Source organism: Sorex fumeus, unplaced genomic scaffold (genome assembly GCF_029834395.1).
Source record: "Sorex fumeus unplaced genomic scaffold, SorFum_2.1 ptg000019l, whole genome shotgun sequence".
Taxonomy (NCBI): Eukaryota; Metazoa; Chordata; class Mammalia; order Eulipotyphla; family Soricidae; genus Sorex; species Sorex fumeus.
The window spans coordinates 21,647,399-21,660,867 of record NW_026606076.1 but is presented as its reverse complement, the minus strand read 5'-3'; the positions used below and the strand labels follow the sequence as shown (position 1 = coordinate 21,660,867).

At 44.7% G+C, this 13,469-nt stretch overlaps 1 protein-coding gene across 1 annotated transcript; it reads right to left on the bottom strand.

Annotated features, from left to right (window-relative positions):
- Positions 1-7,555: 7,555 nt before the first annotated feature.
- LOC130022161 (zinc finger protein 420-like) lies at positions 7,556-13,469 on the bottom strand (the record flags this gene model as incomplete). Its single annotated transcript, XM_056112927.1, is given in 2 exon segments — positions 7,556-8,915; positions 13,366-13,469. Coding segments are annotated over 2 exon segments (1,464 nt in total), but the record flags the coding sequence as incomplete, so codon positions are not given.

Below are 13,469 nucleotides of genomic sequence, written 5' to 3'. Positions count from 1 at the left end.
ATCCAGAAAATTCTAGATCGGCAGGTTGGTTTCTAACATTTACCCAACTCAATTGCAATTCTGACAGGTGGATGGATTTTCCAGGCAACGACCTTACATTTCAGCAAAATGAACAAGCAAAATAGACCGACGGCAGGTCGCATAGCTGTGTAAATTTTTTTTCAACTCAAAGAACTGACAAACAAACAAAACAAACACAAACATTGTCCTCCCATTGTTCATTGATTTGCTTGAGCAGGCCCAGTAACGTCTCCATTTTGAGACTTGCTGTTACTATATTTGGCGTATTGAATATGTCACAGGTAGCTTGCCAGGCTTCGCTGCACGGGCAAGATACTCTCGGTAGCTTGCCAGGCTGTCCGAGAGGGGTGGAGGAATCAAACCCAGCTCGGCCGGGCTGGCTGTGAACAAGGCAAACACCGTACCGCTGTGCTATCGCTCCAGCCCAAGATACAGTAACTGGAAATAACTACCTCTGCAGAAAATTGAAGCACCAGTTTAGAGTAAAAATAAAAGGCGCCCAAGACTCGGTTTGGTACTAGCTTAGTGTGGAGCATAGTGGGATAGCTTAGTGGAATAGGCAATGATGCATCCCCACACAGCCGAGACAGACCTTTGAAAACATCTCACCTGAAACAGATTCCTCTCCAGGATCAATGAGTTTTTTTGTTATCTTGTTCTATTTACTTAGGTGGGGAGAGGGTCACACCAGCATTACTCAGGGATTCCTGCTGCTGGGGCTCTGGGGACCCTGAGGGGTGCTGGGATGGAACCAAAGTTTTCTTCCTTCGGACCAAGCAAGTGCGCTTCTTAATGCAAAATCACTAGTGCTGAACCATCGAGTTCTTTTCAACAATCACACTTGTCCTTGCTGTCTATCAAATGTAAAGTCACAGTATTTGCCCTGTAATAAAAAGAATTTTTGGGGGGTTCCATAGTACAGGGGTAGGCATTTGCCTTGCATAGAGCCGGCCCAGCTTCAATCCCAGGCATCCCATATGGTCCCACATGCACCACTAGGAATAATTCCTGAGTGGAGAGCTATGAGTAACCCCTGAGCATCGCTGGGTGTAACCCAAAAAGCAAAATAAATAAATAAATAAATAAATAAAAGATATATTTTTTTAGGTTTTAGAACTACTGATTTTATGCAGCAACACGATTGAAACTGGAAGATACCATCTTGAGTGAAGTTAGCCAGAAAAAGAAACAAAAACAGGATAATGTCACTCATCGGTGGAATACAGAACACTGGATGTGGAGATGTACTGTAAAGGGTCTAATTAAATCATCCCTTATTTCAGTGTTTAGAGAGAAGCAGGATAAAGAAGGAAAGAAATCTGCGGGCAGAAAAGAACCAGAAGTTTACAGGGATCAGGGATTCATTTATGGCAGTGACATGAGTGACGGGAGTAGCCATTTACCCAAAATACAAATGCAACAGAACTGAAAACAAGAGATGTAAGCTGCAACCACTGAAACTTAGTCATGTGGTTGTTCAGATGACAGGCGGGGGTGGAGTGAGGACTGAGGTTGGAGGGAATACAGAAACATGGGTGGAGGGAAGCTGACACTGGCGCAGGGATTGGTGCTGAATTATTGTATGCGTAGGGCTGGAGCTATAGCACAGCGGGAAAGGCGTTCGCCTTACAAGCGGCCAACATGGCCGACCCGAGTTCGATTCCTCTGCCCCTCTCGGAGAGCCCAGCAAGCTACCGAGAGTATTCGATATGCCAAACACAGTAACAACAAAGTCTCCAATGGAGACGTTACTGGGCCCGCTAGAGCAAATCGATGATCAACGGGAGGGCCTTTACCTTTACCTTTACCTACTGTATGCGTAAGTACAACTATCAATACTTTTGAAAATTCTGGCACTTTAATGAAAACTTCAAAAAAGAATAAAATGAAATAAATTTCCAGATTTCAGCCCCCACTGAGGTTAAAGACCCTCTAGTCCCAGTATTAGGCTCTTATATATTTCCTATGGTGCTGAGACCATAGATATGGTTGTGGGGATGGAGTCAGACCCTACCTTTCAAGTCACATGCTTGGTCCACTGAGCACTCCAGTAGCATAATATTTAGTTTCAACAAGAGAATCTTACAGCACACTTGTATGCAATACCCCTTTTCCCAAATGAAATTGCTGTAATTCCACATCCTGAACTGTAGTATAACACTGTTCTGTCCTTCTTGCATAACCTCAGGAATAGTTGATAGTTTATTGGACTTAGGAAAAGAGAAAAACACCTTAAGTATCTTGCCCTTGAGCAGTGAGGAAGGGCTTTTTATATTGATTTGGCTACCTGACAGGGTGGAGTGTCAGCCCAGACTAGAGGGGAGCTGGAGAAGGAGAGAGCAGGGCTGAAAGATGGACTACCAAGAGACTAGCAAGGAGAACTTGTGCTTGAGAGAATCTAGGCCCTACATAACATAAATTTCTTCTATGGGATAAACTTCCTTGTAATAAACTGCTACAAAGATCAACCAGTCTGGCCCTCATCTCTTCCTTCATCTGCCCTTGGCTAGCAGCCATCCCGATGCAGGCCACACACAGCGGCTCTAGGGCACCGAAAGCAGGCGGTGAGATAGAGCTGTTCAGAGAACCCACGAACACACAACCTTCAGCATGCGTAGTTTTTTACAGCGGACCTGTGATTTGAGATCTGAAATCAAACAAAATGCACAATGAGGATTAGTTCAACATTGAATGGAATGCAATTGAATGGCTAAACAGGTGGAGGACATGGTTTCCACAGTCCAAACAAGCCGACAAAAAGAGAAAATCTGCGGGAAGTGTTGCTGCAGGAGCAAGGCAATTCCAGAACAAGCCTTTTGGGTTTTATTTTTGATCAGACCCAGTGATGCTCGAGATACCATAGGGGAAGCTGGACATCAAAGGTAGGCAGCGTCTGTTGGCGAGCACCCTCCGTGATGCACTGCTGTTCTGGTCCTAATAAGCTTCACTATGGGCTCACAGCCACAATTTAACATACACACAATAAAATATTTTGTGGTGCGTATAAGAGTACAGCAGGTAGGCATTTGCCTTGCATGAGGCTGACAGGGGTTGATCCTTGAGCATTGCCAACAGCAACTTATGAGAAACACCAGGAATAACTGTTGGTCATCCCCAGTCCCAAAAACAAAAGAAAATTCAATTTCTTCCTATATTCAAAAAAACATGGCAATGATTCAAAGGCAAAGATAAGCAGATAAGCATGGTGTCATATTGACAGAGAGGGGTACAGAAAGGGTACCCGGCCCTGTAGGTGTACAGTGAGGCTGGTTTTTCAGCTGGGGGGGGACAAGGGTCTTGAAACTCATGACTATTCGGCATACCTGACAGACGAGGAAGAATGACAACAAAGTCAAGAAAGCAAAGGACAGGATCTCTCCGTAACGAACAGCTCCGGGGAATGAAGGGCAGCGTGAGTGCAGTACAGACGCCTGATCCAGTGGCCCGAGGACACAGTAGCATGTTTCACACACACAGGGCACGCACACACTGCCCAGGGACCCAGCCAGGAAGGGTCCTCAGACACTCACCTGTACACACCTCACCTCCCCGGCTTTAGGGCTCCTCTTCCAGCCTAGAGATTAACGCAGGCTTCACCCCAGAAGGCCCTGCTCCGCAGAGACAGAGGACTGGATTAGTCACAAGGAAGGAAAAGGCGACAAGTAAACCTCATGTGTCCCTGGTCTAACTGGTCACACTATTGAAAAGGCATGATCATAACGTCCACTTTCAATATGCCAACGATTGGTGGGGAGTGAGGAATAAGACAAGGTTTAAACTTAAGAGTAAAATAAGGGAGTACCAGATAATATCACTAAGCTACCAGCACTGTATGCAGTTTTGTTTTGGGTTACAGTTGGCGATGCTAAGGGTTAATTCTGTATCCGTGCTCAGGAATCATCTCTGGTAGTATTGGCTCCATGGAAGGTCAGTGATTGAACCTGATTTGCTTTACGTAAGGAAGCGCCCTCCCCACAGTGCTTTTGGAACATCTGCAATTCCCTGAATTTCTCTTTTACCTTTACTTTGAGCTTACAATTCCCCAAGTGAGGTTTGATGACTTAGGTGAATCTGAGCATTGTATTTGAAGTGAATACTTCCTATTCTATATTCCCATTAGCCCTTTTATACTCTACTATAGAGCAATGTTCTTTGCTTAACCACAGATAGACTATTAATGATAGGCTCCTAATATTTGGCCCATATCCTGAAATACATCTACTCCTGGCACCTGTCATATTTACTTGATTCAAGCTTCAGTTGCCATACTTCCTAACACTCCAAAAAGGAAGGCCCCCATAGGGCTGAGATGGATCTGGGGAAAATAGCAAAACTACCCCGGAATCGAAATGGAATAGTCTAGAAAGCATGAAAGAACAGTCCTGATATTAGCTGTTATGACTTAAGAGACAGGACCTCATGAAGGACAAGCTGTACCGGCCTGAAGACCTAGTATGGGGTTTATGGTAGAAGCCCAGCAACCTTGCCCTCAGAGTCCAGAGAACTAAATTTTGGAATCTATATTTCTTACTATTTTTATCCACATATCTGCAATTATTAATAAGAAGTAAATTTAATTGTTTAATATTTTCTAGTAGATGAAGAGGAAAGCAATATAATGCTGTTGACCCTGGGAGAATCTCTCTGTATAGCCACTGGGAGACAGTGTATCCTTGAATTCTCCAGAATTGTCTCCATCAAAACCCTTTACCTCTGTAGGGGCTGGAGCCATAGCACAGCAGGAAGGGCATTTGCCTTGCACGCAGATGATGAGGGTTCTTTTCCCAGCATCCCATATGGTCCCTCGATCACATCCAGGAGTAAATTCCTTAGTGCAGAGCAAGGAGTTACCCCTGTTAATGGCCAGGCGTGACCCAAAAACAAAAACAAACAAAAATGCTTTACCTCTGTAAACGATCAGTCACCCCTATGTGTAGTCCTATAGCTCAACAACCTTCAATGCTCTGTATTATGCTAAAAGCTTCACATTAAACAAGCCATTCTGACCATCAGTCAGTGGTTCTCCATATCTTTGTTCCTCTTCTGACTCCAGCATAATGTCCCTTTAGAGATTCCTCTGAGAGGCAATCAGGTATGTTCATCCTTCTGGGGTGAAACTCACTGCCATGTTGACAGAGGTAACCACATTTCGAACCAGCACACACTAGGATAGGAGGAGGCTATCCCAATCCACACAATGGGCCTGAGGATGAGACACTGCAGCACCCTAGGGGTTCTCAGGGATCTCCCTTCTCCCCACTCCAGAAGGGAGGAACCAGCCTCCACCAATACTTTAGGGTGACGGGCCCCAGTAGTCACTGGATGGAATCCTGATATACCACAATGGAACTATATTAGAAGCTGATGGACTTGCACGCAGTCATCCCAGAGACAAACCCAATGAACAATGCTCCTGTGAGTAACACCTAAGCACTGACCCAGCAGGACCAAAAGAAAGCAACACTGGGTTGGACCAAAACTCTAGACACTCCTCCCCCATGCCATATAGTCACATCAACTGTTCTAGGGGTGAGAAGGGGACACTCAATGTCCAGTGAGCAACTCAAAGGTGTTGTGGACTGGAGGACTCCTGGGTTGGCCACATGCAAGCAAGTACCCTACTTGCTGTACTATTGCTCTGGCCATTTCTAAATAAATTTATTTTCCCAGCACACCAGCAGTGACCCCTGAGCAAAACTCCCCTTCCCCATACTGAAATATCTCCCTTTCAGGAAAAGATAAAACAACAAGTATACTGATGTAGCCACCCCCAAGAGCCAGTTTTCCTGATGTTCTGGTCAGGGAGAGATGAAGAGAAAGGGATTGTTTGCAATTGGACATGTGGAAGTAGAAAAAATTACTTGCAGTATTGTTGTTTATTCGGCTATTGATTAGGCTGACTGAAATGGGCATCAACTCCACCGTACTTTCCCCCTTTTTTTTGATAATTTTATTTTTTGAATCGCCCTGAGTGAAGTTACAAAGCTTTTGGGTTTGTCTCATTCATACAATGAAGCACCAGTCCCTTTACTGTGCCAATTTTCCGCCACCAAAACCCCAAGTATACCCCCATTCTACACCCTCCCCCTAACTGTTGGGGCAGATGATTTCTACATTTCTCTCTACTTTGATTACATTCAATATTTTGACACCAGACCCACCATTATTATATTTGGGATTTAACCCCAGCACTCAGATAGTTCAAAAAGGCAACAGTAGACAATTTGTTTTCTACTGCTGGTTATAACAACATGATTTTGTAATTTTGAAATTTTAATAATATGGAGGGATTTCTCCCAATACCTGCTGAGTTCCAGATTTTCTCCTGACTCTCTGGGATCATGGCCATTAAGCAGCTTTATCAGGAGCCAGAGAGGCGGTTCGTGGGCATGATCTAAGCTATTGTTGGGTCGTGGAGGAAAGGGCCACCTCCACCCCCATCCCCCCATCTTGTGAAGCTCCACATATCTCATCACTGCGGGCCCAAACGTGACTTTCCAATGGCCTCTGGAGGATGGTGGCCAGCGAGCCGCCAAGGGGGAGCAGGTGGAGGGACAGCACCACTTCCCTCTGGGGTGGCCCGGGGTTAGTAACCTACTGCAGGGTCCAGACTCATTTCTGCCAAGAGCCGCTGGGTTTTGAGATTTGTCTCTGAATCTTTGGGATCATAGCCATTAAGCAGCAGTGATATCAGAGCAGGTAGGATGTTTGCCTTGCACGCGAAAAACCCGGGTTCGAATTCTGACAACAATATGTTCGCCTGAGCACTGCCAGGAGTAATTCCTGAGTGCATAAGTCAGGAGTAACCCCATGTGCATCGCTGGTTGTAACTCAAAAAGCAGAAAACAAAATAAATAAATCATACAAACAGTAAATTTTCAGAGGCAAAACCCTCTCACTTGTGCAGACACACCCCAAAGTCCCAACCCCAGCACAGGAGCCAATAAAAATGGCCACAACAGTGTCCCTTTCCTTCCGGGGCTTCCCGTGAACATATCTGGAGGTTTGATAAGTGTTATCTCCAGTCCAAAGGCTCCAAAAAGGGCCCTGCGCAGTCCCGAGTAGGGAGGTATGAGATGGCCAAGACCACCACTCTCTGCAGGTCCCTCACACCAAGGCCCAAAGTTCATGTGGCATCTTCGACCTGGATGTGATCTTGGCTGCAGGGACCCTCAGCATAACGCACCCTCACCCATGACACCTCCATCACAGAACAGCTCCCAATGCAACCCTCAGAAGCTCCACATTCCCTAATACCTAGATATGCAGAAAAAGTTTTGAAAAAAACAAGCACAAAAACGCCCTACAAGCTGGCATGTCCTGCCGCTCAAGTTCCCAAACTAGGAGCTGCAGGGTGCTCAAGCAGTGTTTCTCCAGCGTGAATGTGCCTGTGTTCAATAAGTCTGAGGCTCCAGCAAAGGCCTTTCCACATTCCTTACATATATATGGTTTCTATCCAATGTAAATTCTACTATATACATTAATTATTGAGGTCACAGCAAAGGCCTTCCCACATTCCTTATATATAAAGTTTCTCTCCAGTGTGAATTCTCCTATGTACAGTCAATTGCGAGGATGTAGTAAAGGTGTTTCCACACTCCACACATATATAAGGCTTCTCTCAAGTATGAATTCTCATGTGTATAGTAAGGGAAGAGGACAACGTGAATGCCATTCCACATATCTGACACTGATGAGATTTCTCTCCACTGTGAATTCTGCTATGATTCCGAAGGTACTGAGATTGACCGAAGGCCTTCCCACATTCTTTGCAGATATAGGGTTTCTCTCCAGTGTGAATTCTCCTATGTTCACTAAGTCTTGAGGCTTTAGCAAAGGCCTTCCCACATTCCGTACATATATATGGTTTCTCTCCAGTGTGAATTTTCATATGTACAGTAAGTCTTGAGGCTGCAGCAAAGGCCTTCCCACATTCCTTACATATATACGGTTTCTCTCCAGTGTGAATTCTCCTATGTACAGTAAGTCTTGAGGCTTTAGCAAAGGCCTTCCCACATTCCTTACATATATACGGTTTCTCTCCAGTGTGAATTCTCCTATGTACAGTAAGTCTTGAGGCTGCAAAAAAGGCCTTTCCACATTCCTTACATATATATGGTTTCTCTCCAGTGTGAATTTTCCTATGTACAGTAAGTTCTGAGGATGTAGCAAAGGCCTTCCCACATTCCTTACATATATACGGTTTCTCTCCAGTGTGAATTCTCCTATGTACAGTAAGTCTTGAGGCTTTAGCAAAGGCCTTCCCACATTCCTTACATATATACGGTTTCTCTCCAGTGTGAATTCTCCTATGTACAGTAAGTCTTGAGGCTTTAGCAAAGGCCTTTCCACATTCCTTACATATGTAGGGTTTCTCTCCAGTGTGAATTCTCCTATGTTCACTAAGTCTTGAGGCTATAGCAAAGGCCTTCCCACATTCCTTACATATATACGGTTTCTCTCCAGTGTGAATTCTCCTATGTACACGAAGGCTTGAGGCTGCAGCAAAGGCCTTTCCACATTCCTTACATATATATGGTTTCTCTCCAGTGTGAATTTTTCTATGTACAGTAAGTTCTGAGGATGTAGCAAAGGCCTTCCCACATTCCTTACATATATACGGTTTCTCTCCAGTGTGAATTCTCATATGTACAGTAAGTCTTGAGGCTGCAGCAAAGGCCTTCCCACATTCCTTACATATATACGGTTTCTCTCCAGTGTGAATTCTCCTATGTACAGTAAGTTCTGAGGATGTAGTAAAGGCCTTCCCACATTCCTTACATATATACGGTTTCTCTCCAGTGTGAATTCTCCTATGTACAGTAAGTCTTGAGGCTGCAGGAAAGGCCTTTCCACATTCCTTAAATATATAGGGTTTCTCTCCAGTGTGAATTCTCCTATGTTCACTAAGTCTTGAGGCTTTAGCAAAGGCCTTTCCACACTCCTGACATATATAAGTCTTCTTTCCACTATGAGTATTCTTATGTCTATAAAGAGACGAGGTGTGAATAAAGGCCTTCCCACAGGTCTGACATTTATGAGGTTTCTCTCCACTATGAATATTCATATGTCTATTAAGATCTGAGGGCCGATTAAAGGCCTTCCCACATGTCTGACATATATAAGGCTTCTCTCCACTATGCGTTTTCATATGTCTATTAAGATCTGAGGGCTGAATAAAGGCCTTCCCACATGTCTGACATTTATGAGATTTCTCTCCTGTATGAATTCTCCTATGTCTAAAAAGATGTGATGATTTATTGAAGGTCTTCCCACATGCTTCACACGCATAAGGTTTCACTCCTGAATTTATATTCATATGGTCATGATGGAGTAACCCTTGACTCACGCTTTGTTCTCGGTGCTCACTTTTCCAGGGATGCTGTCCACTGTAGTTTTCTAAGGGAATTCCACAGTGCTGAGAACATGGGGAGGCTCCGCCACATTCCTTACACTTAGATGGGTTCTGTTCACAGTGACTGTGATTGAGAGTTTGTCGCTGTGAGGGACTCACTATAAACAGTGCTTCTTTCCCTAGTGGCATCCAGACTAGGGGATTTTGTGACTTTGAACTGAGAACACCACACTCCAAGGAACTTTTTCCAAGGGAGGGCTTCTTCAGAGTGAGGTAGCTCTCGCCATTCTGATCACCCTCAGAAGACATCCCACACATCTTGGCATCCTCATGGGGTTGAATGCAGGATTGCTCACTAGAGATATTGTCATAGAGTGCAGAATCAGAGATATCCCACTTGGGTTGGTTGCTTCCCTGTAGGAAGAGCAGAGAAGGATTCCAATTATTAACTTATTCACCGAGTCTTCCTGTCAAAAAACTGAGCCTTCAGATGTGGTTTCTTTTTGGGGGGGTCACACCTGGTGATGCACAGGGGTTACTCCTGGCTCTGCACTAAGGAGTTACTCCTGGCAGTGCTCAGGGGTCCATATGGGATGCAGGAAATCAAACCCGGGTTGGCCGCGTGCAAGGCAAATGCCCTGCCCGCTGTGCTATTGCTCCAGCCCCAGGTGAGGTTTCTAACATATGCACCACACAAATGTAATTACCTACGTAAGGATTGTCTTATTATAGAATAACTTCGTGTAAATGTAAGTTCGACGCACAAAATTGATGGAAGCAGATTCATAAAATTCTGTGACTTCTCCCCACCTTTAACTTAATGAAGGAATATAACTGGAAATAATTCCTTCTATAGAAAACTGATGCATCCATTTCAAGAGAAAATGAAATACAACCACAGTGGGTTTGATTAAAGCTCAGAGTGGAACCTGTGATGAAAGGGTGAAGATAACGCTGCATCCTCACACAGCTGAGACAGACCACGTGGCTATTGCAAAGCTCCCACCACAAGTGATTGCTTTCAGGATCAACAAAGTTTTTTGTTCTTAATGTTTTGTAGTTTCTATTTATTGGGGGTTGGGTGGGCAGAGGGGCACACCATGCAGTATCTAGGATCAGTTCTGTGTGTCTACGGTGTCTATAAGGAGTGCTGGGTAAGGATCATCCATCCCTGTGCAAAGCAAGTATATTTCTCACTGCATTATCTCCACGGCCCACAAATTAGTTTTTTAAATGACTATAACTGTCAAGCAAATGAAAACTCACAGCATTTTTATACATGGTTGATTTCAGCACCTAGTAAAGCTAAGGGTCCTCTACCCCAAGCATCAGGCTTTGGAATTCCTCCCTGCCATTCACAGCCCTCCACCCTAACAATCACATATTTGGTCCACTCCCCCTGGCATAATAATTTATTCCGAATTAAAAATCTTACCAACTCACTCGTACTTGCAGACCCCATACCCAAATCAAAGTGCTGTAATGCCAAATCTTGAATCTGTGGTTTCAGCTCTGAAACTGAACACAACATGCAGTTAAAGCAATTGTCAAAAATGTAACAAAATGATGCCATGTAGTTGGAGTACATCTCTGTGGTATTCAAAGTCCATAAAATCCTACACTAAAGAAAAGATTAGGTTAGTGGAAAACGGTAAGGATCTTTGCAATTCAACACTAGGTTTTGTTTTAGTTTTTGAGCAGACCTGGTGATGTTCGGGGAACCAGGTTATTGAACAGGTCACTTTCAGGCACTGCAAGGCACTCCCTGCTGTACTATCGTTCAGATCCAAACTAGCTCTGTTATGGTCTTACTTATTCGAAAGCCATGGAAGCAACTTACAGAGTCATTCTGGACAGACATACGATGGGAATGAAGAGGAGTGTGAGTGTGGCACAGACCCATGGATCCAGGAGCCCAAGGCCCCAGCCTCAGCAGCGTGTTTCATACATGCTCAGGGCACCCATACACTGCACAGGGCCTGAGCCAGGAAGGGTCCTCAGACACTCACCTAAACACAAGTCTCTCCTCCCTGACCTCAGGGCTCCTCCTTCCAGCCAGGAGATCACCGCAGGCTTCATCCCAGTGTGCCCTGCCACAACAGAGACAGAGGCATGGATAAGTGACAAGGAAAAGGTGACAGGTAAATCCCCGTGTTTCCTGATATAAAGGCATGAACACAATGTCCATTTCCAAATTGCCACATATTTCTAGTTATTCGAAAGGTAAGACCCAAGAAAATACCACAAATACAATAGACCAGGCCTTGTGTATGGCCGACAGGGTGTTGATCAGCACAGTATGTTGTTGGTTTTTGTCTTGTTTGGGGTCTAACCTGGCAATGCTCAAGGACGACTCCTGACTCTGTATTCTGAAATCAGCACTGCTGGTGCTTGGGGATGACATGGGATGCCGGGGATTTAACCCAGGTGCATTGCTTGCAAGAAAATCACTTTCCTAACCATACTGTCTGTCTAGGCCTAACACCACATGGAGTTTCCTGAGCCCCTAATGAACTCATCAAGAATTTCAGTAAAACTAAGTGCTTAATAAATCTGGAAATGGCCAAAGGTGGCAAGAGACCCTTATTTTGTTAATCTAAAAATGTATCCAGAAAGAGAGCACAGCAGGAGTTTCTCACAGCCAATCCAGTTGCAATACCCGACATCCCCTAGGGTCCGTCACGCCAGCCAGGAGTGATCCCTGAGTTCAGAGACCAGGAGAAAAGCCTGAGTCCTGCTGAAGTCTCACAAGAACCATTAGAAGTATCTCCAAGCACTGAAATACGGCAGTGTCAGATGAGTTGAGAGAAGATATATCAAAGCCCCAGTGGTGGGAGAGATAGAACAGCACATAGGACAGAAGTGCTGCACACACATGTGGGTTTGATCACAGGCAGCCCATAAGGTCTTGGAGCAAGGTCAGGTGTGGATCCTGAATACACAGGCAGGAATAATCCCTAATCACAATCACAACCATCCTGTTATTCGTCGATTGCCTCAAGCAGGCCCCAGTAACGTCTCCTTCGTCCTAGCCCTCAGATTTAAAAAACAAGTCCCATATTCAAGGCTCTTTCAGAATTAGGAGAATGAGACCCTTCATTATTATTAGTATTTGGCATATTGGGTACTCCACGGGGAGTTTGCCAGACTCTGACATGTGGGCAGGTTACATACGGTAGCCTGCCAGTTTGTCCAAAGTAGGAATGAGAAGATAAGATGTCGTAAAGGGTGTGATAATCTCTGGATCCTGGCCCTTACGTTATTATTATTATTACATAATAATAATTATTATTACTATTATTATAATTACTATAATAATTACTATAATAATTATTATTATTACTATTATGTGAATGTAATAATGAAAAGAATCAGGCCGTAATCCTGATTCTTTTTTCCTAATACCTAAGGAAAAAAGAGAAAGTAAAATCCGTCTGATTTGAGTGCCTGGTGCAAAAATATTGGGAGTCATGCACCAATGTTTTAAATTGCCAAGAGGTTTCAGTCCATGGTATCCCGGTTTCTGTGCACTCTTAGGAGTCATCGTTTAGCACAGAGCCAGGAGAACTGTGGACTGTGCTCCCTAAACAAAGGCAACAGAAAAGCCAATTAAACACACGGAAGTTTGTGTAGTACACAAAGCCAATTGATTCACCAATGGATGAAACTATTTAAAGGGACCTGAGTGATAACTGGGCAGATAGGGATCTTCCCACGGACACAGTCGAAACGGGTTGATCTGAATCACCCCACAGGGTCCTGCTACTCCACAAGACTGATTCCTAAGGACAGAGCTGAGAGTAAGCCCTGAGTATCCACAGGTGAACCCTAAAAAAAACAGGGAGGGAACAAACACCTCATGGCTGTTCAACATACCAGCCCGTCAGTCACAGCTACTGTTGGACACACAGCTGCGGCCCAAACCCAGGGAGCCCAAGCAGGTCTGTCCAGACAGGGTTGGCTCCACACTGCTCTCACCTACAGCCTGCAGATGCTGGTAGGTCTCCAGCATCACGTCCTTGTAGAGCTTCTGCTGAGAGGCCGCCAGGCATGACCATTCCTCCGGGGTGAAGTTCACAGCCACGTCGTGGAA